Source organism: Pelecanus crispus, chromosome 2 (assembly GCF_030463565.1).
Source record: "Pelecanus crispus isolate bPelCri1 chromosome 2, bPelCri1.pri, whole genome shotgun sequence".
In the NCBI taxonomy this organism is placed as follows: domain Eukaryota; kingdom Metazoa; phylum Chordata; class Aves; order Pelecaniformes; family Pelecanidae; genus Pelecanus; species Pelecanus crispus.
The window spans coordinates 78,637,573-78,664,369 of NC_134644.1; the positions used below are offsets into that span (position 1 = coordinate 78,637,573).

Sequence of the window (26,797 nt, forward strand, 5' to 3'; positions counted from 1 at the left end):
AGGGAGGACTCCCTTGCACCAAGTGCTAGCTAGCCTTGATTAACCTCTCAGAGAAAGTGGTGGAACTCTATTTAAAATAAGACCAGACAGAGAGCCAGAAGAATTTGCAAATAATAATCCCGAAATGGAAAGAGGAAATTAAGTCTTTTCCAAACAAGGTCTGATCCACCTCTGAATTAAACTCTTAACGTTTAAGGACTGCTATGCTAAAAATGCAGATAACTTGCTACACAGTATGCTTCTCGCAGCACAGCTGTACATGAAAAAGCTCTCCTTCTAATCTCTTTCCTCCCCCTTGCACAAGGAATTTCACAGGTGAGCCAAGAGGATCCAACTGTGCTATGACTGTGTGCCAGTCAGCCCTCCCAACAAAATCACATTTTTCAAGTGCTTGACTGCCTTTCATTCCATCCTCCCCGTGAGAATCACCTTCCGCTTCCCCTCTTCTGCCACAACTTTCCTCTCCCCTCTAACCGTCACGTGAACAGGATGACTAAGATGATACTGCTCGAGAATTCCCCCAGCTTCTTTCCTTTTTTTTTTTTTTTTTTGCTTTTAGAACAAATGGGCAGAAAAAGTTTTCAGCCTCACACTGTAATGCAGAGCATGATTTCAGAAGGGTGACTATTGCACCAGAATAGTAGCAAGTGAATACTTTGATACTTTACATTGAAGAAGAGACTTTTGTAATAATAAACAAATGTAGAACTCAAGTGCCTTACTCCTTTTTCTCCCTGTGGATGGTGTTGGATCAGTGCCTAAGGGGGGTGACTCATGCAGGGAGGCGTGGAAGAGCATGTGTCCTACTGAAATGACATGCAGCTCCCGCTGGTCACATCCCAGTCTTTACCGCATCTCCAAAGAGGGCTGCTGTATTTTCTTAATGCCGAGGGGATTTGCATGTTGATCATATAAGCTTTCTGGAGGTCTCAAAACAGGGCAGCCTACAGCTTCAATGCCAAAACCAGAACGTGGGCAGGTTTTGACTGGCTGGCTCAAGGCTAGAACGAGGAGTCAAAGCGTCCTGAAAGAGGCAACTGCAAGACGCAGCTGCTCCCAGCTCTGGGTCCCACTGAATTATGAACAAAACCAGGAGCTCCTGCTTTGCATGCAGATAACATGATCAGCGCCACTTTGGCTCTTGGAAAAGAAGCATCCCTCAGCATGCGTGGGAATCCCTCACCTCTAACTCTGGGGAGAAAAACCACACCATAGCTGCACCCTGGCTTTCCACAGCTGCTGATGTGCTCCACATCCCTAAGAGAAAGGGCCTGCCTGGCTTGGAGAGCCAGGCAAAAGGAAGGTGTGGAACAAAAGGGTGTATCTGCAATCTCTGAGCAAGGTCCAGGGTTAAGCCTCTCCCTTATAACTATGGCAGCACAAGCATTGCTGGCTTTCAGTCAAGAGAGGTTTATGCCAGGTAGGTCTGATTAGAAGGAGCAGCATGTCCAGAGGGGGAGCAGCAAGCAATTTCACTGAGGCCTGGTTGGGAAAGTCCCAGCATCTAAATCAAGATTAATTCCTGAGCGCAGGATTCAGTGCATGTATAAACACCCTCCTCCTTCCTCACATCTCCACGCCTGTGGAAACGCAGTGGGGAGGCCAATGAATCCGGGCATTATCAGTCCAGAGAGATCATCTGACAGTATCAAGTTCAGGTTCTGGCTTCATATCCCACATATTATTCTAAGTTTCTCCACTTTACCACTAGATGTACCCTATACTCTACTCTATTGCACATGGCTCATTTCTGAGCAGTTTGATATGAAAACCAAGGGGATGATCCTCATACATCTGATGCTTATCTAAAGACAAGGGAGCCACACATCTAACCATTCAGAGACTAAGAATAAAAATCAGTGCTTTCCATCCTTCACCTTATTTAAAATGTACTTTTTTTTTTCCTCCAACACAGAGTTACTCAAGTTCACGAAGCTAGTCTGGGAAGGACTGAGCTGGTCAGATGGCCTAACTACAATTTAGCTGATACAATTGCTTTACCTCTTCCACTGTTTTCTTCCCTGAGATCTTTCACTTACTTTTCTACCTTCAAATAACAGTAAATAATCTCGAAAGAATAAAAAAAAAGTTTTCAATAATTTACAGTAAAGAAAAAGCATGTCTATCATTCAGAACATGACCAAACATCTGTTGGTTTGGTTTTTTTTTTAAAAAATAAGTCTGCTTTGTCTAAGCTTCAACTTCTTGCCACCATAGGAGAACCAGCAAGAGTGCAGGATGCATCCAAGACAGGTTGAAATTTGGACCATGGCGTTCTTCAGGCCCCATGGAATGAAAAATGGCTCAGAGAGTAAAAGAAGACAGTCTTCAAAATTACACTGATAACGCCTCTTTTGAGAGATTTCTAGGTCACAGTCATCTTTGTCACTGGTTTTGTTTCATTCTGCTTAACAAATGTTACTTCAGCACAAATTGTCTAGAAGTGTAGGAAAACACAGGGAACTCCTCTTCAAAGCTTCTGCCATTTGATATGCATGGGAAGTAAATCCTAAACAAACAAAAAGTGAAGCAGCAGCATTTTTAGGAGCCATCACTTAATATACTGCTGCTAACTCCCTCCTTAAGAGTCTCGTGAATATGACTGGAACTTAAGTCAAAAGTGCAGTAACATTATACCCTTGGGTTAAAGAGTTTAGTCAGTTGTTTGTTTGTTAAAACATGTAGAGAATCTGTATTGACAATGTATTTCCAGTGCTAATTACCAACATCACCCACTTAAGAGAGCAATCCACTCAGCCCTTGCCAGTTGTAATCACAGGAACCAGAAAGATGCAGGTAATTTTGCATATTCAGACATGATCTGTACGTGGATGAGTTTCTGTTTGTCTTCTCTTCTTGGCTTGTTTGCTATTTGTATCCTCAAAAAAAACCAAAAATGACCCAAAAAGCCCGCACACTTCACAGCAAGTCAAAGAGACATTCAAATACCAAAAACCCAACCGCTTGGGAAACGCCCTCTTACAACTGCAGAGCAATCTCAAAACAAATTTCAAGTACCACCAAATATTCTAGTGGTAACTAATCAGTGTTGAACACTAGCATGGGATAAACAAAATGAAGCTGAACAGCAAGAAATCTCTGTGGCTATGCTAGTAAGAAACCCATTGCAACGTATGCAGTGAAAGAGCAGGGTGGGGCGAACGGGTCCCAAGAAGGATCAGATTGGGAAGCACTGACTCATTTTAGCCACATGTCTGCAACCAGGCACAGCAGGAGATCCCCCAGCCAGCGCTCCCCACGGCACCCAGGCGCTGCAATCTTGCCGGCGCAGTGGCATGGCTCATTATCCTCATGGAGGCCCCAGCGCTTATTAGCTCTGTCTATCAGGGCTAACACGGCCCTGGCGAGCCTCCCCGTGCAGCAGCGTGCGGTGGCATGTGGGTGTAGCAGCCCCCTTGGCACCCCCCGCCCCGAGAACTGCTGCAGCCCGAGGTGCGCACAGATGTGCCGTAAGCATCCCCCCAAGTTCAGTGCGGGCTGCCGCGCTGTCTATCTCCCTGTGCAATGAGGCTCTTCCAGCAAAACAAAAATAGCCTTACAGCGGGGCGGCAGACAGCATCATTAGGATGACATGAGCATTATTATTTAGATCCACCAAGACTAGCTGGGCGCACTAAGGCTGCGAAAGCCACCTGTGATTACGTTCAAATGACAGATTAGAAATCCCCTTTCAGTGCTACCAGGACAGTCTGCAAAGTTAACGAGTGCCATGCAGCTGCCAATACATGATACCTAAGGATATACGATACACACACATGCACACAAAGCACTTTGTATTTTTATCCCAGAGTAAAATTTTGCTTTGCTGTGAATAAAGGCAAGTTGTAAGCATGAGTGAGAGGAAAGCTACCGATCTACAAATCCAAAGAGGGGGGGTACCACTTCTGAATAATTATGCTGTATTCACATTTAAGCAACTACTTGCTACGCAGAATCAGCAAGTTCAAACAGGCTGAGATTGATACAACTGCATTCCCAGCTTGGCTCAAAGTTACTCCTGTTCCCTACCAGCAGCGTTGTCAGAACACCTCAAAGGAAAAAAGGAAGACAAATATTTGCCTGATGATGCTGTGACAGGGAAGTGATTCAAACCATGCCTCCAAAGCAAAGCTTCCCAAAGGACAGCAAAAGAAAGCATTCATTTGCAGTTCGCATCAACCCTTGCATAAAGGAGGGCAAAAGAGGAGGGAAAAGCAGTGTGAGCTTCCCATATCACTTCACCAAACTGCCTGCCCACAGTCTGCATTAAATTCAGAGCAGACCTAAATTAACCATGCCAAATACTGCAAGGAGACTTCCAAGCCATAAGAAACTCTTTCATAAGGGACAGTATTAAACACGATTCTTCTGAGGCCCCCATACCTCCTTAAGCTTGGAGATAAAAGTTTATTGACAACAATAAAATTAAGCAGGAATACATTTTTTAAAAGTGTACCAAAAACCTGGCCCGGGACATTCTGAACTGCTGTTTTCTTTCATCTTTTTGGAAATTTGTGGGTTTCAGGAACATCCTTTAGTTATCACAGTATATAACCTCAGTCAATGACTTCGTTGCTGTTTTTTCAGGAAACTTTATGTTTAGAGAAAACAAGTGTTATTAGACAATTAAAGCAGTTTTAAATTTTAGCATGAGGAAAAAAAGGTGGGGGGAAGAATTAGAGAATGGATGTCAGAAGAGGGAAAAATTTTATCCTTCAGAGCAGATACAGTTGTAGAAGTCCCAGGTACATCCTGCACCCCCTTACCAACCAAGCAAACATAAGCCCCAGCTATTCCCCAGAACCAGGCAAAGCCCTCATGCAGTTGCTTCCCTCTTGCACTCCACTGTTGAGCAATCCTGATGGCACACAGCACAGAACAACTTGCTGCGTCACACAGCTCAAGGAGGAAAAAATAGACGGCCACAGCAATGCTGGGGATGCTGCGCAGATGGAGCCGAATGCCTTCCCCCTGCACACACACACGCAAACAAGGAAGCTGCACTAGATAAGAGAAGCACATCTTCATTAAAGCAGGGTCTCCACATCACCCCAATATCAGCAGTCACCAAGTAACTCGAGGGGCAAGGAAGTAAGGGGTTATCACTGCACACACACAAGTTGTGCAAACTTTTCCCAGCGCTGAGGACAGCATCCTAGCAAATGAGGTTTCACGTGCTCAGCCCATTTCCTCTCCTGTTCCTGAACATGTGGTCCTCCTTCCTCACCAGCGGTGATCTCACAGCATTCCCCCGCTGAGCAGAGAAGCACTAGGAAAAGGTTTCACATCTTGTTACATGTCTGTTTAGTCAAGCGCAGTAGCTGCAAAGAGATGTCCCTGCATGACTTGTGCTACTTTACAGGAGTTTGGGCGCTTTCGCCCTCAAGTGAAATTAATTTCGGTGCAGTCCATGAGCAATATGGATTGCCTTACTCTCTTTACCCTCAGTTTGAAACTGTCAAGACAGACGACACATTGAGATGTCTTGATGTCAAAAATGAGCCACACAGGAGTTGTACACCTCCTCTGTTTTAAGACTTCCTTCCACATGAAGGACTGGAGAGGATTTACCAAAGGAGGATTACTGAGGATTTACCAAAAAATTGCTGAGAGTGTTTAGAAAACTTCAGCTAAGAGAGCAGCCTCAAGCATGCAGCATATCTACAGATGCCCTCAAGAAACAGAAAGCAGTATTTGCATACTGTGCTCTATTTACCAGTTGTACAATGGCACTACTACTTTACAGACCGTGTCTTTGCCTAAGCTGTGTGCATCATGCAGGTGAGCATCATGGCTCAAAAACCCGAGCAAAAGGCCCTGGCTAAGCCCAAATGCCAAGATTCCCCTCATCATTTTTTTTTACAGCTAGAGAAGTTTCCCCAAATGCTGACAACCTACTGTTAACAAACAGCCTATTTTTAAAAGAGGGGAGAAAAGAAAGAGGAAAAAACCTGTTGACCCTGAGAGGGGGTACATTCTGCAGTTTGCTGGTTCCAGCATGCTGAACTAGAACAGGTTGAGCAGGTTAGATACTGGGGGGAGAAAAGGGAAAAGCTGGAAGACATACATTAAAGGTGGAACGACACCAACCACAAATGCAGTTTGAGATAGACTTTTTCCTCATTCTCATCAGTACTTGGCCCAGGAGTCTTTTCAGACAACAGGAGGAACACAGTGAACACACATTCATTAGAGAAGCGATGCAAGTATTTCTGACGTGCATGCACAACAGGCTGAACAAAGATCACCTTAACATACAAACTCTCCCAGCAAACTTTCTCACCACCAGCATTTTCTACACAGAATCATCAAACCGAAGTACAAGCCAGAAGACAAACCACCAACCAAAATGCCAACAAAACAACGTGTTACTTGTTAACCTTGAGAGCGAACATCTCTGCAAGAATCACCTTAATGTCAGGCTTATGGCAAAGGACTAAAAGCACCTCAATTCCCCGCAAAGATCGCCTGGATTTTCTAGTGCTTGCGAAGTTAAGGCTTGTATTTATTTTGTAGCTCTTCAAGGTGAGAAGGGGAGGTAACATCCCTGAGAACACTACACCTTCAGAGGAGGTGATGTTCCTGAAAGGGGTACTTATGCAGAAAGATCAAGGTCTCTTGCTGCCATGTGCTCTGTGACTAGAGTCTAATCTGTCAAGTGGCTTGTGCTCATTTGAACTGTGACACGGGTAACAAAGCAGCACTAAGCTACGCTCAATACGCTCTGTTATACAGAGATTTATGTTATCGCCCATGAAGAGGGTGGTATTACTCTGCTATGTCAGACCACCTTCCCCTCAGCACAAGTCGCACCAGAAACCTAAATGTATTGAGAGCAGCGTGTCCCCTTTTTTTGCCTGCAGAGAACCAAAACATAAAAATCCACAACCTTACAAAGTACAAGATCAGACTTAGCTACTACTTAAAGGTTTAACACACAAAAAAACTAGGACTGAAAAGCACACTGAAGTCTTTCTTATGCTTAGGTACTGAAGAGCTCTAGAGATGCAAGTCTAACGTTCCTCATTGTGTACGCTTCGGTTCTCAAGAACAATGGAGCTAATTAAGGTCAGCATATAAATCTTAACTCTGCACTTCCTTGCTTCGCTTGATTCTAATCAGATCTCAGCATTCGTGTTTTTGTGTTAACTTCCTTTGCTGTTCTTTAATGATAACTGAAGGGGGATACTGTCCAAGGCTACAAGCAGCATGTAACACGTCTGAAATCATGGCATCTCCTTTGGTTCTTACAGCTCACAGAGGTACTGTGGCATGAGAGCTCCTTCAGAGTCTCTTACTGCTCAAGATACCCACGGAGGGGTTTTCTGGAGTGCCCTATTTATGTGTCATGTGAATTAAATAAAAGTTTATATAAAGTCTTTACAAAAGATGACCAATCTACTAAGCAACAGTGAGACAGACAAAAGTTTCTGCCTCGGACCATTAAAAATACTGTGGTCTTCTAATTCCCATCAAAGACACAGCAAAAGAGACTCTTACTGCTATACTGTTGTTGAAAAAGCCTGACCTTTTCTTTCCTCCTTTCTTTTTTAGTCTTCTTCAAAACATGGGGATCCCAACAGAATACCAAACATTTACTCTGGATATATCTGCTGACAGGAAAAAGACCAAAAAAACCTTCTCTCCACCTGTTTCCCCATCCTTATTTACAAAATGTATTAGCAAAAATATAAGAAACATTTTTTAATTGCAGAGGAAACCAAAATAGGTATCACATCTCGCTTGTCTCCTACAACTACAGTTATCAATTACTAGAAGCAGAAATTAGTCCTTTGTGTTCGTTATCCCTGCTCAAGAATTAGGGCACTTGCATTTGCTGAAGCTTATCTTTCACTAGTATGCTGACGGTGGTTAAATCATCCCCCGTGTATAAGGAATGGATTTGAAAGCCTGTAATACACACTGCTGCTTCATATTTAAGAGCACTGCCTACCAATTACTACATCGAAATAAAAGCTCCTTAGGAGATGACCGAAGAGACATTTCTATTGTGCAAGACAGTAAGAAGAGGTCTTTTCACACGCATGAAGTGTCAATCATTTTCAGCACGGCAAGTTCCTTGACTACTTGTTTTTAGCTTCAAGATCTTGTATGTTCAGTTTTTCAAAGCTACCCAACATTTAACACCAAATTTCCACTTGGCCATCTTTGCAAACCACCAGAAACCAAACCCTGTTGTAATAAGGGAGTAGTTCTCCTCTTCTGGGAAAAAAAAGCTCATCATCACATTTGGCTATGCTCTGCCTCCAAAAACTCCCATCCTAAGCAAATGCCAGACTGCATGTGCTAGACTGTAGAGATCCTATTTGTACTTAAAGGCTGGGCATTGTTATTGCACTGCACCTTACAAAGCACACACAACGTACTGGAAGCAAGCCAATGCCATAAGTAACACAGGAGCAGTTCACAGGTGGAATGCAGGGAGAGGATGGATTCAGCCAGATCTTGAGGACACTCTGCCTACTGGGTATTTGCAAAGTCACAGGCAGCCTGTACGCATGCCTGCCCAAGAAACACAGATCCGTGTCAAAGAGAGCAGGGGAATCATTAAAGCATATGCATCTCAACCCCCGTGCCTTTATCAGGACCCAACACTCGTCTTCCAACCAGCACATTACAATCTTTGCCAAGCACACACTCTTCATTTGCCAGTGAAGACGGCTGGCTAAAACACCAGAATTCACAGGTTACCCTCTAGCACGTGTGTTTTCTATCTTTCTCAAAAAACTCATTCAGCAATATATACGCACACATAAAGTGTTGTTTAAAAAAGACTTAATGTGAACATCAGAATAGTAGCATACCCTGATAACAAAAACAGCTGCTTGTCTCTCCACAGCACATTAAAAAGAGAAGTTTGGGAAAATTATCCTGCACTGAAAAGAGGACTGAGAATGAAAGTGCCTTCTTAATTAAAAGAAGAAATACCTTCTTTGATAGGACCCTTTGTAAGCATGCTTCAAAGCATAGCTTCTGCGATCCAGATCTTCCAATTTGAGTTTCAAAGACTTCTGCATGTGGTTGTTGCATGTGGTGTTTCGCATGTGCCAAAAAAAAAAAAAAAATAAATCCCCAAACTTTGAGACCTGTTCCTGAGATGGTGCATGAACAGTCTACCAGTACCTAAGTAGGATGTAAATAAAAAGCCATTATGAAGAATTTTGCTAGGTATGGAGTAAGGAGCGGAATGAGAGAAAGAAGGTAGATACCTGTGATGTTTTGGTTTCATATGAAACACTTCAGTTAGTTTGCATTACCGCACTTAATGGACAGCCTGGTGAACATCAGCCATGGACACTGCAGCTTCGTTTACCAAACTGGGGAAGCTGTGGCTGAAATACATATATTATCCCTTTAGCCTTTTCAGACTTGCCACAGAGCCTTTAATAGCTACCCACTGGAAACTGGCAGGGAGGTCATTTCTCGCCTCCCTTCTGGCACTTATATCCTATTAACATTTTCAAGTTGCATAGAGAGCATGTCTTTGGCAGGGAGGAAAATGTGATTTTAAAGTGATAGGCACAGACCATCCTCAGTCATGGAAATGGAAAAGGAGCCGTTGGCAAAGTCTCCTACCCTCAAAGGAAACCCTTTTGGAGCAAGTGGAGGCATTGCCCTCCCCCCTGAAGCTTGATGCATGTTCTACTGGTATGCAACAGAGTAAGTCAAGCAGTCTTTTCTCTACCTCAAGGTCCCTTGCTAAAGCTTACAAACCACCACCACCACTAAAACCCACAGCAGCAGCCTAACTCCTCTGTCTGCATTTTGGGGAGATGCAGTAGTGGAGACGGAATAAGAGGCTTGCAACCTCCTATTTAGTGGCAGAGTCTAGACCGAAAAAGGCTCCTCAGAGTTGGCACTACTTGTAGATAAACTCTCTAGAGATCTACCGTGACAGTACAGATGGGAAGCCTTTGGAAAGCCTTTAGTAATTGCAATCTGTTGACTGGAGACACTACTTCGGAAATCCCCAGCTCTTTCAGAGCTACAGAAAACTCTTTATACACACACATACCCTCCCTTCCATACAGTTTATGCTCCTGTTGGGAGATCTGAGAACATTCCACCTTAATTTACTGTGACTGAGAGAAAGCCATAGTGTCTGCATCTCTAGCGTAAAAGTGTGAGGATTAGCTTAACCTAACTTGCAGATTCTCTTATGTACTGATCATTGCAGTGCCATTCCAGTTACAGGAATTTTGAACTCAAAATTACTATGATGTAACTCTTTCCTCCAAAATTCCTGAAAAGCCCCAAGAAAACAACCCCCCAAACCCCCAAATCAGTCCCTGATGCTAGAAGGCTCGCTATTTCCAAGATTTGCTCTTTCCAGTACTGGACAAAAAGAAATCTCTATAAAAAACTCAGCATCATCTCCAGCTCTCTTCCTCCAGAGTAATACCTGTTCCTGATAGATCTCAGTGACAGATCTCCCAGTTATCATACCAGATTGCAACAACACACCCCAAACAGTAGGAGTAGCACTGATATGGAGGCAGTTAGCTTGATAGCACATTTGAAAGAATGAGAAAATCAGCTTTTTGTGCTGGACATTGAGCACTCTCCAGAGACCTTTGCTCTCTTCAACAGCGACTGTCCCCACAGGAGGCTCAGGCCACTCCTGAGCAGTCTGTAAGAGAGCCTTCTGAGATGCCCCGGGCTCACGGTTCCCTGTTGAAAATCCTGGCCAAGAGTCACCCTGGTCAGAAAAGGAAGCAGGTTTTAACCTCTTTTTCTGAATGGTGCTGCACAAGAGAACCTTCCCCCTCCACCCCTGTCTGCTGTGCCCATTCAACTTGACTTGTTGACAAGGAGCCAAGGAGCACAACAAAAAGAAACTGGACTTTATGTGAGAGGCTATGACTCATTTACAAATGAAGTGTTGCATGTATTGTGGGAGTCAGGAAGGGCAGCATCAATTTAACAGGTAAATAGTACATGCAATACCCCAACACAGCTAGACTTACCCAGAGAAGAGATGGGCAGAAAAGAGCATTCCCACTCCACAAAAAGTCTAGTTATTGCAAAAGTTTTGCCCACATGCCAAAGAACAGCCAGTAAGAGCTCTGGAAGGTCTTTTGATTCCTTGACTTTAATAAAGTGAGGGAGAAGAAAAATTGCTTTCTATGGAGAGGACAGGCACTTGAGAGTGTAACAACACTGATACTTTCTACCCCAAAAAAGCAACCAAAACTCCTTTCCTCCTCTGCTCAGCTGAATGTCTAATGACCTGGCTGCTATGAGGTGGAAAAATGGATCAGAAATCTCGTCCTCTGCTGGAACAGTATAAGCACTCCTATGGCACAGTATTTCCCTTGACAAAAACATTTTGTTGGAATTTTTCCCCTAAAAAGTCTTCTAAAAGTCTGGATTAAAAAAATAGCATAGACAGTTAAATAAGAGCAAGAACAAGGCAGAGGGGGAGAAAGAGAAGAGAGGATGTGCGTAGTGTGCGCCTATACATTTTTTCCCCCTGTTCAGACACTGGCAGACTAACTTCTCCATCACTCCTCTCTCGCGCACCAAGCTTATTTGATATAAATGCAGTAATACTTGGGGAAGCTCCTGCAGGACCTTCATAAGCTATGTTGATTCTTTAACAGCACATTCACAACTTTCTGCTAAGCCTATAATGTCTCTCTCTGATCCCGCACTCTGTGAGACGCTCCAGGGATACTACCATGGGGCACGTTAGAAATCTTATTCTTTGTTGTTTTGGGCATGTATCTGTCACTACACTTAGATACCATAGCACAGAAATAGTGAATTCAGGAACTGTGCGCAAAAGCAGAGAAAGATGGACTTGTATAATCATCCAGCTGGCTCGGAAGAACAGACACGACACCACCACAAGCAAGGCCTGCGGGAGTTGCACACAAGGCAGGACGTGGCAAGCGGGTCCTTCCTCTGGGATCCTGAGGCAGAAGCAGTTTTGAATGTGATGCGAGAGGCACTCAGCCCCAGCACTGGCAGGCCATTGGACCTGATGCTGTAGCTAAGTTTGAGATGCCTACAGAATAATTTACTTCACACCATCTTAGACTAGAAATACCTGTTTCGGAAGGAGGTACCCAGTGGGCAAAATGAACATCTTCCTTATGAGTGTGTCATAGCACCAGATAACAAATTTCATTTCACTTTGCATTTACCCTCATCTGCCTACTTGCACATTCATGCTTTCCACTTCAGCAACAGGATTCACTATTATAGCCTGTTATAGCGACAAGAAAAGGTTATTCGCTGCAAAAAATCAGTGGCACAGTCCTGCCAACCACAACTGTCCTTTAGCAAAACTAGCCTGTTTCAGTGTGCTCAGGATCTTGCCTGTCATGGGTCTGGGGTCACTTGCTGCAGTGCCACCAAGCTCAGTAAACAGGTTTCTGCAATGTCCCACGGAGCTGCTGTGGTGCAGGCCTACACAAGAACGAGTTTTACAGAGCAGACAGGAACCTATCAGGCGGAAAGAATGGAAGATTTTCCTTGTGTGAACTTAGGACCTTCTTACTGCAGTCAGTAAACACAGCACTCCATCCTGGTAGCTTCAAGAGAAAAATTTAAAACCAATCTTCTCAGCAGAAGGTTCTGGTCCGTACTTAACTTCTTTTGGGCAAGTCACTGAGCCTGGCAATTCTGGCAAATTTGCTACTAAAGCACAGTAAGAGTTGCTACATGGGGAAACCTGCATAAGCAAAGGTGACTACACTACATCAACGTCTGATAGGCCTGGCGTCAAATCTCAGGGGAAGCCTCCTTTTCCTGCTTCTGGGAAAGGACGAGGAGATGCCTAGTGAGCAAAAAGCCAAACCAACCCCGCAAGCAGTCCTTCAGCAAGTAGCCCGGGCCGAGGACCTGGGCACAAGTGTCCGACCACCCCGGAGTCCCAGCACTGGAATTCACCATTGGATGCTGACAATGGCATCAGCTGCAACTCAGCAGCTGCACTGCCTTCCTCATGGCAGACAGAGTAATGAGCCAGTCTGGCAAACATGTGGCTCGCAACACCTCTGGTCACATGAGTCAGACGTGTGATTTATTCAATGCCCAAGGCCAGTATCTCCTCTGAGCGTCTTTGCGTCTTTCCCTTCTCATTTTACATCTCTCTCTCCAACTCTCCCCAGTTCCAATCAAGTAGAAGTTAAATAAATATAGAATTACAAAACTGCATTCCCTCCCGTTTCTCCGCCTGTTTTCACGTAACACTTAACTTGAACAATATGATACAGAAAAGGTAAAGCCGCAAGCAGCTATTGCTTCCTTTGTGCAGCATTACGTTCTCTTTCCTGTTGTCACCAAAATCGCCCCTTTCGTTCCACCTATAGCACCCTGCTTGGAAAATGACTGGTAATAATCAAGGAAACAAGATGTCTTCCCTCCCACACAGAACCAGTCCGTAACCATCATTCTTGTCATTTTGCTTATAAGCTGTATTCCTTTCCCCCACCTGTCTTGCAGATTCTTTGTAGGTTGTAAACTCTTTGATATGGGGACTAAAGCTATGTGGGAATTCACGAAGTCTTAATCAGCTCTGAGGTGTTCCACCCATGCAAATAAATGAATAGTGAATCGGGGGATGAGAGAGGGGAAGGAATATCCACATGATTTAACATTTTGTTTCCCCAGTTGACAACTGTAAGTATTGCTACATCCCTACAAAGGCAACTACATGAAGTACGTTGGCAACTTGTGTTACAGAGAATTTCCTGGATCTATAGTGCAGTAAGCTGTCCACAGTACAAGCAAGTACTGATGTATGTATTTAAAAAAAAGATCAATTATTCCAAAGAGGCATCTTCACGACGACACTTGGGTACCTAACTACATAACATACACCACCACCAGAGATGTTCCAACACGTCCACTTGCATCCATGACTCTGAAGTTACAAAATTAGAAGCTCCTATACAGCTTGGCTATACATTTTTGTCAAAATAATAACAGTAATACTAATAAAACCAAAAAAGCAATACTTCTGGATATCCGTAACAACTCTTGATAGTATGTGAAGAGAGCTAACAGACTTTTCTCAATTCTGACTTCCTCCCACAACTCAAGCATCCTAGTAGTTGCAGTGTCTATGTGTGTCATGCCATACTTGTAGGTCACAGACAGTCCACACTTCCTGCCCAAGTAAGTGTCTTTAGTCAGCTTGCAAGTCCTTCCAAGGAAACAAAACAGGCCCCTATCCTGTAATCCTTTCTAAACTCCTGGGTCACAATCAGCACTCACCTGTGCATGTTTCCATTGGTGGTGAAGGACTGTCCACATACAGAACATTTATAAGGCCTTTCACCTGAGTGCACCAGCATGTGGCGATCAAGGGAGCTTGCTGAGCTCAGAGACTTTCCACAGATGCTGCAGGAATGGTCTGTCCCTCCAGTGTCAGTGTTATGCTAGAGAAAGCAATGATTTTTTTTCATTGAATGCCCCGTCTGAAGTGCCAGTAAAATATTAGCAAGAAGTATAAACATCTTAAAAGCAGCTTTAAAGAGCCACTCGGCACAATACCTTATACTAAGGTGTGCCCTGGATATACCTCTCCTCCCCAGCCCTCTCCCCTCAACTCCACCCCCACCCTTCATTTTTAACTGCTTAATGCACCAGCACAAGTAGCTGTTTCATACAGCCTGCAATGCCTGCCACATGCAGCATTTCTGCTGGGTGTGCAGCAGAAGGGGATAGAAAGGGATCCAGCAACAACCCATCAGACAAAGGGTACCCTGAGATACTTTAAACTGTGCAGTGGTTTGGGGTTGAGTAAGTGGTAAGGGGGAAAACAGAAAAAGGATGTAATTGTGAACTTCATGGCAGAATAAAGACACCTAAAACCAAATACTCTTTAAAGGTATTAATTTCAAACTGACTGCGTAGTAAGAAAACAGAAGTAAACTGCTCCTTAGTGCGCATGCAGACTTCTATGGCCGTAAGAATGCATTACAGAGCCAAAATATGCCCATTAGCTACTGTGCTATATGTACCACTCTTTCTTACTTGCATTCAGAGACTTGAAGATTTCTTCACATACCAAAAAAATCCCCCCAGGAGCGTAAGAAAAAAAAAAAAAGTAACAATTACAGTACAGGAGACAAAACTGAAGTAGTAAGTATCTAGTGGACTCACAGTGGTGAACCACAACCTTAGCATCCAAAGCAGAACCTTCTGACATAGAAAAGGCCAAACCTCCTTGCAAAGTATGCATATATTTCAAGAGGAGCAAGAAGAGGCCTGTAGCTGACAAAAAAGTGCATCACCCACTAAAAAGGTGTATTTTAATTCTGCCTCCCAAAATTACTATACCCTGTGAAGGACTGAGAGGCTCTTCTACACAGAGAGGATTTAAAAATTGTGTCTTCCTGCTTCTTAATTTGCATGACCAGTAAACGGATCCGTACTCAAACAGGATAAGAAAACAGGACTTATGCCTCATGATGGAAGTGGTTTTCTGGATCCTTGGGATACCTTAAGTTATGCAGAACAGGACGCACATCCTTGTTTGAGCCACTGCAGGGGGGGAGTGGTGGGGAAGGAAGGGAGGAAAATTACCCACCTCAGGGTTGGGTTTGTGCTTTGTTTTTTTTTTTTTTAAAGAAAATACAAGGGGGAGGCTAAAATAAAAGCAAAACAATTGAATAAAGTTATAATGAAACATTTCTGGTTTGCACACGGAAATGTTTTTCACTGTTGCAAAACACACACTGGCAAACCAGACACTCTTAAAAGTAAGAAATCAAGAACCGATACTCTGCGTACCTGACGAATGTGCATAGTTAGCTGGTGCTGTGTAGTGCAAATCTTTTCACACAGAGGACAGGTATAGGAAGACTTCTCTTCTTTTGTTTCCTGTGAACAAAACAAAACAAAAAAATCAGAAGGAATACTGATATGAAAGAACTCGAAAGCTGTTACTGGTGGGGATGGGAAAAATATAATCCATCCCAAGTACAAAAGGCCACTGCTAACAGAACAACTTGCACGTATACATTTATCATCCTGATAGATCCCTCAGGGAAGTTTCAGAAACTTCTGAATTTATAAATAGGGGCCATTTCAACTACCGCAGAAGTACAGCAGCTGTTTTAAGAGCACACGGATACTCAGCAGTAGCAGTTTAGGACAGGAAGTGAAGGCAATTACTGCGACCAGCTCAAACTGCCAGAAGGAATTTAGGTGAGCAGAAAGTAATTACTGGAACACCGCCAGAGTATGTGGGCATACGCCACTATCTTCCCAAAAGATCTTTAATAAGCACAAGTCGTCGAGACTTCAGGTTTTCCACCCCATCGCGGTGGCAAGGCACTAGCTCGGTGCCCTTTTCTAGGGGCTGCATGTTCTGCTCCATGGCTGACTCAGAAGGAAGAGCGGCGTTTACTGAATCACCAACACCATTTCCCTTAGCATCCTGTGTTTCTCCTGGAAGCATCCCATCCAGGCACACTGGCCAGGCCCAACCCTTCTGAAGCTTGCAAGATCTGATGAGATCATAGTGAGAAAGAGGTGACAATGCAGGAGTGTACGTGACTCAAAAAGAACACATCATGAACCCAGTTATTCTCCACCCAGGTGAGAATCAGCAGTAACCATGGTCAAACCATGAGTACCAACAACGAAGCTGACCAGAGAGCTCAGCCTGAGTTAAGTATGCCCTTGAGACACTGAGCAAAGCCACCAGTCTTTCAGCCAGGGATGAAATGGCACTCTTGCAGGAACCAAAGGCGTTTGCCTGAATTGTCCGCAAGGATGGCTACTGCATGACATAAAGGGTATTTTCACCACCTCACTAAGAAGCCCAGGCGCAGCTTCTGCCAACACCTGTATATTAAAAGGAAGATAGTCTGGCACTGAAAATTAAACCTCATTCTTCTGTAGAATGATGCAAATCTTCACCAGCTAGACAGATCCACTGCCTGTTACCTACACTTCTGGTGACAAGACAGTACAGAAACCATCTCTGCATGACCGATGGGAAGTATATTTATGCCAAAAGGAAATGTTCTACTGAACCTCTTTGCTGGCTATTTTAAGTATCACTAGTAAAATCATGAAAACAAGCAAAAAAGATAACCCACCCTAAGTAGCTCTTTAGTCAGGAGGGAGTTGATGGGTACAAGCGTATCTGTGAATTTCCTCTCTCCACACAGCTCTTTTCCCCCACTGCTGTCCCAAAAGTCATCAACTCGGAAGCAACCATTTCCAGATTGTCAGACACAAGCGTTTGCAGAGAACACTGAGAATGACTAACCCAAGCCTCTGTGACAAATTCTCTGGCATGTTAGGAGGAAAGGTGCTGACACAGTGTTAAAGTTTCTTTACGTCTCAGTAAAGGAATATCCCCGCCTACATGATTTGGGGAACCATTCTGGAGAGTCCCCTATTAAAAATCTAACACTGTGTTTTCAAAAACAGGGCCATGATAATTTTCTATTAACTTCAGTGACCTGTGGATTTGGATGAAGAGCTACTTTCCTGTTTTGCCTGAAGTAAACAAAACCTGTGACCTCACTTCTAAAAGTATCAGGACTGCACGGATTAGGTTCTCCCACTCCTCCCTACTGTTTCTCTTGTACATCTTTTTTTAACTGTATTTCAGGGCTCTCTATCCCAAAACTAATTACTGTAGGCCATGCGCACGGGCCAAGGCCTAATGTACTATTACTCAGAAAACATTAGAAAGCAAGCAAGCAAGGCTGCCACTATGAAGTCTGAACACCCCAAGAAAATTAAAACGCATTATCCCAGTGCCCCCCTCTTTTTATATACGAACATACAATTCGCGTATGCGCATTCCATCCTACTTATACAACTTTAATTTTACTATATGCAACCTGTCTGTGGAGTAATGTTCAGCTCCAATTATACAGCAACCCTGTTAAAGTTGGCTCAGGACAGAGAACAAACACACTGTGCCATGAGGAAAATCCCTGCAGCTGTGCTGACAGTTCGGCTGGTGCTTAATCCCCAGGTATTTCTGTGAAATTATCAACCTACCTCTTTTTTTTTGCCCCCCACCCCTTAAACAAGTACTGCAGTTCTACATGATGCTTTCTACATTGATTGTTTCAAAGCCTGCTTTCTAGACTGCCTGCTCTTCAAATCAGCACATTAACAGAAGATAATTACTGGTTCACCTTGAAGCAAAGATCAGAAACACACTATAGCTCAGCCAGAGCTGATTAGTATTGAATCTGGGGTTTATTATTAACTAAAACCCAAACTTTCTCCAGTGGTCACACAGGGTACCTGCCACATACCGTAACACAGCTCAAGCAAATCCAGGGTAGCTACAACAGGAATGCTGCTGACTGACCCAATCCAGACCAAAAAACATTAGCATCCCTACAGTAAAAGCGCCCCCACTCATGAATTTAAAACAGGATTCAGCTACCCCACCAGAAGCCAGGTTAGTGAAAACACACTTCCTGAACTGAAAGATAAAATTAGCAGCTAATTTGTTAGCTACTCTCCCTTCAGTAAGTCAAACTGGCATGACTGCTATGCATTCAAGTGATGGCAAATGCTTCTGGAGTTGTGCATTTGGGCTATTTGTTTTATTCCAGCTCAAGAAACACCTTTGTCACACTTTTTTATTTTCTCCAGGAGCAAAACAAATGAGAAGTTAAAATGGATGCTGCTTGATGTGAGAACATGTTTATTAGGCTATGGGTAGACTAGAGCCAAGATAAAGTCAGCATTATAAAGAGAACCATAGACTTTGGGACAAAGGTTCAGGGCAAAATGTTTCACTGCCAACTCATGGGAAACAGCAGTCAGACCCAGAAAACTAGCTATTATTATCCTTGAATTTATAATAAGGAGCACATTCTGACCAGAATGTGATATCTGTGTGCTGCTACACCCTGAAACAATTCAGTGCTTTCATTCTGCTATGCTGAAAGTGGGAATTCGCTGTATTAGAAGTTGCTAACCAGACTGATACCCACTTAATATTTCACATCTCACTTCTATTTCTCAGTAATGCAGCCATTTGCCCCTCTGGCAATAACGATCTTTCAGCCTAAAAACAAATAGGCTATTTACTATGTTTTCAATGTATTTGTTTATTTTTATGCTGCAAGAATCCCTCTTAATCCTGTCACATTTACTCTCGAGCTTCCTTTGATTCGATGCCCATAGAAATATCAGGTGGAATAAAGGTCACTAACGCTAATAAACTTCCCTGAAGCCAAGCCACATGGTGTACCAGCGGACAGCTGTGTAATAGCACTACCACTGAGACTAGTCTGAATTCCAGTGCCTTACTTCACATGATGAAATCAAGGAACCAGGGCAGCCCCTGAGTGGGAATACTGCAAATAAATCTTAAAGCCAGATGCTAGACAGTATGATCCCACAAACACAGTTGCCAGTATACTCTCCAGGCTCTCCATTTAAGAATGTTCATTTACAGCTAATGGCTTTTAACTCCTTCAAGCAAAAAAATCCAAGACAAGTCATAACTCTGTCAACTGGGCAGTTACTCGGCAAGCTATTAATAAACTACTATAGGAACATCACATGAGTCATGCCCTCAACCTTTCTGGTCCCTGTTACATCTTGATTCATTTACAAATTCTCTGTGCTTCACTACAAGCTCTAAAGTCAAGTAAATACAGGGATTTGGGTTATTCTTGCTGTTCCGCAGCACCTTCGTTGGTAGGGCTTCACCCAGCAGGAGCAAAACATGGCTATAAATAATCACAACTTTAACTGATATGACTTTCACTTGTTTAGATCAATATTGCTATCAACTGGTGCCATCAACTGGTAAATGGAAAAAAACTGATAAAAGCTACATATATTTGCTCTGCAAGATTTGCACAAAGCATTCTGGAATAGCTCTTCATAGTTTTAATAACAACAAAGTAAGGGCACCTTACACTACACAAGTGTGAACTGAGCGTCCTGATGGATGTTTCATTCTAGCATCACCTTTAACCTTAAGTCACTTGGATCTTCCCCAGGGGACAGCCGCATACCTCATGAGGGGTCCCAAAATGATGGCCAAGCCAAGCTCCCTGCCACACCACTCTGCTCCTCTCTGAGCTATTTCTTTTCTCCTAGTTTCACGAAATGCATTGGTGCCCCAAGAGATTACACAAATGCAAGAGCCTGGAGAAAGGATGCAGCGGGGAGGAAGCAGCAATTCTTAGGCAGCTTTGCCACTGCTAGTGGCATCTACTAGACCAGCTCACCATTGCATGACATCAGAGCTCGTGCTCAAATGTTTTACATGTGAATCCAAGCAAGCAGACCCCCTCAATTCCCATTTTTCTAAACTTACGTTCTGGAGAGCCACCAGAAAACAGACACAGAGGAGCAACAGCGGAAACAAGAAACACCCATTGAAGGAAAAAAAGGCAAAACAGTCAAACAAACATAATTATGTCTTGTCACTTCCCATGCAGCTGCTTGTCTCCCCTCCACCCTCCCTGCATTTGGATTTACATACCTGGTTCCTCCTGCCAATCCGATTTGGTGCAGGAGACTTCGAGGGGGATTTGACATTTTGAGAGTTCCCACCATTCTCAGCAATCTTCCCCACATTCATCACCGCTGACATCATGGCGTCAATGGAGGACAAGTCTGCTCCGTCCAAACTGTTTGGTGAGCTTGGTGATACCTTGTAGCTGTTTAAGCTTTCCAACTGCTTCTCTGGAATTAAAAACAAAAACACACATAGGAGTTGCTAGGCCATCTGGGAAAAAAAAAAAACAACCCACAGTATTTTCAGCTGCCTGTAACTTGCATCACACTCTGCTGGATCATCATGGAGTGCAGGTAACAGCCCATAATAATGGGAGTTCTTGTAACAGGTAAAGTTTCTCATGTTGGAATGCATAGGGCAAGGCGTACATTTCTCCTCATAGGACATTCACGTTATCTTCATTTTCAACCTTAATTCAGCATGGGGCTTATAGAGTGATTTACCTTAGACTTTCTTGCTGTAAAATGGTATTATTCATGGTACCTTGTGATCACCATGAACTAGTAGAGCAGTACTGATGAATGCACGCTCTGGCAAGCACAATCATTCAAGCAAGCACGTGTTTTGAGCAGAACTGCACAATTAAGGCATTAGTAACACAGTGTAGGGTACTGGGTTCTCTTTCTGGCATAGCTTAAGCCAGCTCTGTATATGGAATAAGCTAAATTAGCAAAAAAACCAACCAAAACAAAACCCCAAAACCCCCCCAAATGCCTCTTTGCTGCCACAGCTGGCATCTATGTAGATTTCTTTTCTTTTTGGTCTACCAAGCCATATAAGTCCATGGAGCATATGTGTTACATCCACAACTAATGCCACAGCTAAAGCTGTTCAGATTCAGACTTCTCCATCACATTCTGTAAGTAGCAGGGATGCTCCTGTCTCAGATATCAAATTCAAAACACACCTAAAATCTCACCTCTGGTTTCCCAACATACGGACATGTCAAACACACAGGTAAGGCCTTCCACTTTCCTCTTTACAAGTTTGAAAATAAAAATGCTTTCAAATTAAACACTCTTTTCCCCGAAAAGAAGTCTCCCAAACAAACAGGAACACCCCGCAAGTATATTGCTCTGTCACCTCTGGTGGAGAGCACAGAATCTTAATGCATGTTGTGAGAAAGTCACTGTAACGCAAGAGGATGTGAGGGTGAACAAGGAGGAACATGTTTGCCTGTGAACATTTGATCTCTGCATAATACTGTCTTTGAAAGATAAGTCTGAGCATTATAAACAGGTGTTTTTTTGAGGCTAAGTAATGTGGTGCCAAGTTACTGGGAGCCAAGAAAATCTTAGTTTGGAAGCCTGCAGTGGTAGTCAAGTATTTATGTGCCCATGCTTCTGCTCAACCTATTTTATACTTTTCAGACAGATAAAGGTTAGGGATGGGGAAAGAAATGTATGCACCAGTGCTTCTGCTCAACGCATCTTATACTTTTCACACAGATAAGGGGTACGAATGGGTAAGAAATGTTTCTACAAGCCTTAATCAATGCCCTAATTTACAGTCACACAGAGCTAGTCAAACCAGTTACCTTCATTTTTATCCCCTGATTGACTGTGGCCCTCTTCTTGGTTGCTGGTCTCCTCACTTAGTGTAGTATGTATAGTAGCGTCTGGCTCTTCAGCCTCTTCTTCAGCAGCACCCTCTAGCACTATGTGAGGGAGAAAGGAAAGAGAGAAAGGGAGTAAGTTTTTCTGGAAGCCATTTCAGCAAAATGTGACTACAGCCCTCTAGTTTGAGGGCTCCCCTGACGGGTACGTGGGTCTGATGACAGAAGCGCGTACACAGTGCCAGCGCGGCCAAGCGCCCACTCCCACGAGTGGCTGGGCACTGGGCTGGATGATGCTGCTGCCTCTGCCAGTGGTGAAACCTGGGCAAACGAAGAGAGAAACCCTTACTGGCTTGGTCCCCGGTATGCAGCCAGCCAAAAAAGGAGGAGGGAGAGAAGGAGAGAGCAAGCTAGCATATCACTGACAGTCGTGACATTTGGTTAAGAAGTTGGAAGAATATTCTGTAGCTAGAGAATTTAAGTAATTCAATTTCATACATACACTCCTCCCCCCTTCTCTTCTTGGAGGATTAACATTTACTCCAAAATATGGATTCACGTTGACCTTTTTCTCCCTTCTAGCAGTGGTGAAAAGGCTACTGAGGTTTCTGGGACCATTTGGCACACTCCTCATACCCACTGCCCAAGGTTTCCAGACGAGTTGAAGACATAAGCAACCATCGTATGTGCCGACAGAATTTCTCCACACCCCCTTCTGAAACCACAAACTTATCACACTATCGTTGGGGTTTCAGGAAGGATGCCTGTTCTGGCCCGAGAATGACAGGGCAGTTAAACATCATTTTTAGAGGTGACTGGGAATGATCGGCGCATGAGAAAGACAGGAGTTCTCTGCCCGCAGCACCCATGGTGACAGCCTCTGGAAAAGGTCGTTTGTAATATGGAAAACTACTGATACATTTTTAATGGAGAAATTCACCTTCAGAGCCTTACAAGCAAAATATTTATTTCATTATGGAAATGAACACACTGTGGACATTTCATCATCTCAGCTTTACAAATCGCATCCAGCAAACTTAATACAGGTTTTCCTTTTTTCAGAAAGCAGAGACCGTCAGCCTCAAACTGCAGTTAACTCAACAGGGTTTCTTCCTTTTAAAAAAACATATTCTTAAGGATGACATGCAAATCAGCCACGTAACCTGTCTTCAAATGCTGTTTGAACAGCATTTGCAAACAATAAATAACTACATTATCCCAACTACTGACATTTTAGAGTGCACAAGAAGAGACGGCAGACAAAGAGAAAAGGCCCAGCTTGTGTCAAGCAGTTCCTCATTTCACGCGATGCCAGACAAAGCAGCAGATTCAAGCTTCCTACGTTTAACCACCAACCCTCTTAGGAGCAGCACACGGATGATTTGACATAGCAAGCCAGCGCAGTCTAGAGACAAAACCTAGGACCCGACTAAGCCCAGTGTCTAAGGCTCTGGATAACATCAACTTCTTAACAAAACACTGTTTTCAATTTGCATCTTCAAAACCAGACAAAAACACTATTTTTATGCTATCCTGAACAACTCAAGGTAACTCTTCTCTAGTCATTTTTGTACTTTTCTGCTACAAAAACACTAGTGGTCCCTGCGACACAGGGCAAGCACCCATCCTTCTGTATCTTCTCCTGTAATTATGGGAGCTGTTTATTTGTTTTTCTTTGTTTGTCCTTAACTGTTATAACTTTGTTGTTACTTTGTTTGGTTTTATAAAAGGTCCACCTCATTCGAGAGCAACACAGTCATCTCTTTCTCTGCCCCCCACCTTTTTTTAACCACTTATGTGGTAGCTGACTTAATTTTGAACAGAATAAGCACGAAAGCTATTTTCGAGACTAATGGCCTAAATCTTCTAAGTTGCTTGCTGTATCTGCTTAGTACCACCAAAATTAAGGACCAGTTTAAATTATTTGGAGAGATTTCTGTTAAAAGAATGCAAATAAGTGCTTTAGTCCTTAAAAAACCCCAACCAAACAAAACCAACTCTTCCTTCCAAAGTAGACCTATTCATTCCTCTTTCAGTCAATACCTAGGACATTAATGTCACCACTGATTCATCCTGGAAAAAGTCAATCTATTGTGTAACTGTGAAGACTCCTGTGTTGGCCAAGGTAACTTTAAGATAGCTGAGGAGCTTCCCAGAGAACTAGATCCTACATAATTCCTAGTGCTGCTTTTAGCAACAGTGAAATGGGAAATGTTCATCACAAACAGAAGAGGTAGGCATACATGCACACGTTAACAAACCTAGCTCCTGGTTTAGAAACGCCTGCCAGCTTGCTCACTGTTCTTCTTTCAGGCGGAAAACTATGTATTGTGCTATTACAGCCTTTCGCTATTTCTAGGAACCAACAGTTATTTTATTTCTGAATCTAAGTACCTTCCTGCTAACGCAAAGAAAGATGTAGAGTCACAGATCTTGTTTTTAAAAATGTTTTCTGTACATTAAAAATTTCCTATTTTGGAAGCAGTCGAAAGATAGCAACTTAATTTCTGAAAAAAATAGGTATTATTGTTGCATGGTTTTATTTACATATGTATTTTCCACTCTCTTGCATGAAGCAAAAATACACCACTGAAACAAAGACAACTGCATGAGCAGCACACACCGATTTCAGAAGCGTAACTTTCTATTTGCAATAGGATATAGAAACAATAAGAATACTGGGCCAAATCACTCCTTCCTGTGGGAAAACCCATGGCAGAGCGCCTTTAGGCAGGAACATACTGAGAGATTTCTCTTGCAGCTTTTTTTTTTCCTGGTTTTTTTTTCCTTTAAATAAATGCATCACTGAGGATGGGGAAGTGGGGTTTTTTTCCACAGCACCTACGAAACTCAGGGAATCGGACAGGCAGCAATCAGTACGGATGCCCTAAGCCATGCTGCCTTCAGGACTGCAAGCCTTCTCAGCTCACACCAAATGCCCTTGCTTGGAGGTTGTGCTGATGGAGCCTTCTTCCTCCCTCTCCCAAAAAGAAAACAAAGACCTCCAGGAAAGAGGACAAACAGGAAATAAGCTGGCAAACAGTGCAGCCTCAGGTTGCATTCAACATCGGACCAAAGCCTCTAGGAAACAGGGAAGTGGTCACAAGCATTCAAGTCATCTTCTACTTTGAATAAACCCCCCAGTGTCACAGTCATCCACTGTGAAAAGGAGGAAAAGCAAAGAGCAAGCGACAGAGCGAGAGTGCTAACACACGTGGGGTGGGGACCAAACAGAACAACGCAGGAGCCTTCTTTGCACGGCCACACCAAGAGACCTGGCTCTTCTGCAGGAACGTGTCCCCCCAACTTGATGATGCTGCTGAAACCATGAAACTGGGGCAACTTTGATCCCACAGAGGAACTCAAGTGGCCTTTAGCTCTTGCTTCTGACAGAGGATGCCTGATGCCCCACATAACCAGCTAATGGGAGAGTCACTGAGAAAGCAGAGCGCTAAAAAAAAACTGAAAAAGGCCTTGTTGCTTCCCATTCAGTCTGTACAGGAAGACACTTGCTAGACCTATTTCCTCCTTTGGGATAAAGTGCGACTCCACTGTATGTTAAAGCTGAGCCCATCAACGGTTACTTCCCCCCTTCGCTTATGTGTATTTATATGTATTTAATTTTCTTGTTTTAAGACCACTCTCGAGTTACAGCTGCTTCTCCTTCTGGTGAAGAGCATCACAGATGAAACAAAAAGGAGAACACGGGCCACAGGGGAAGGAAGAAGAAAGGAGAAGAAATGATGAGTCTTCAGAGTCACAGTCACTTGACTTGCCGTTGAGAGGCAGCTACAGAAGCATGGAGCAGCACGTCCTGGCCCCTGGGAGCTGGTATAAGTCTCTGCTCCAGATTGCTCCACTGTCTTTGCACATGAGCTCTCCCTTTGGAATAGATAGGAAGAAACACACAATACAGGCAAGGAGGGGGAAAACCTGGTGTGTAGCACAAAGCTGCTCATTGTTCTGCCTTCCGAAAAAATCCACATTAACGTTAAAGTACAAGCCATGCACTAATTGGGCCAGGGAAAGATTAACACTCTCAGCCAAATACTTTTATTGGTTTCATTAAACGTGCTGTAGTAGGTAGTACAGAACACAGGGGGGAGGAGAAACAGGGGAAACAAATGACAGTTTTAGGAATGTGCACCCCCACACACATGCACTTCAAACCACTTTTTCCCATGAGGCCCAAACAGGAATCCTGAGCCTTCTTCATCATTTCCATCTTAGCAGCGCTATTAGCTTATTCAAGGCTTTCCCACTGTTTTGTTTTTTTTTTTTTTCTAAGTGGTAGAAAAAACCCCAAGGATCATTTAAATGAAGGCCAAACCTTCTAGTATACAAATTTAGACAAGAACAGAACTTCAAAGAGGGATATCACATTTGAATAAACAAAAGTTTACCATTTACCCTTGAGATTATAATACCTAAGAATCACTACACCACGCTCCAAAGGGTTTCTGATGCACTGGTCTCCGAATAAGCTTCTACACAGAGGTGCAGATTTTACTCCCAGAGCACATGGTGACACTCCCAAGCACAAATGGTCACTCCCACCCCGAGAGATGCGCACAATCACCCACACTACATTTTGAATGTGATTTTGCATCAAAGCTGGCAGGAAGGAAAGAGGGTGAAAAGGCATCGTGTGGGAAGAAAAAAGGGTTAACGCTATTCAAAGCACTGCCTCAAGGCAAAGGAAAACCAAACGAAAAACGTTTTCCCGACTGACCTTTTTAATA

General features: G+C 43.4%; 1 protein-coding gene across 3 annotated transcripts in view; it reads right to left on the reverse strand.

Moving 5' to 3' along the window:
- The window catches only part of RREB1 (ras responsive element binding protein 1), a 123,273-nt gene that overhangs the window by 45,532 nt on the left and 50,944 nt on the right, over positions 1 to 26,797 (reverse strand). For all 3 annotated transcript variants that reach the window (XM_075705467.1, XM_075705466.1, XM_075705468.1), the window contains exons 2-5: positions 22,038 to 22,157; positions 20,465 to 20,667; positions 15,769 to 15,858; positions 14,248 to 14,411 (exon numbers count right to left, since the gene is read on the reverse strand). In XM_075705467.1, coding sequence (XP_075561582.1) covers positions 14,248 to 14,411; positions 15,769 to 15,858; positions 20,465 to 20,667; positions 22,038 to 22,157 — 577 coding nt within the window. The remainder of the gene's footprint in view (positions 1 to 14,247; positions 14,412 to 15,768; positions 15,859 to 20,464; positions 20,668 to 22,037; positions 22,158 to 26,797) is intronic.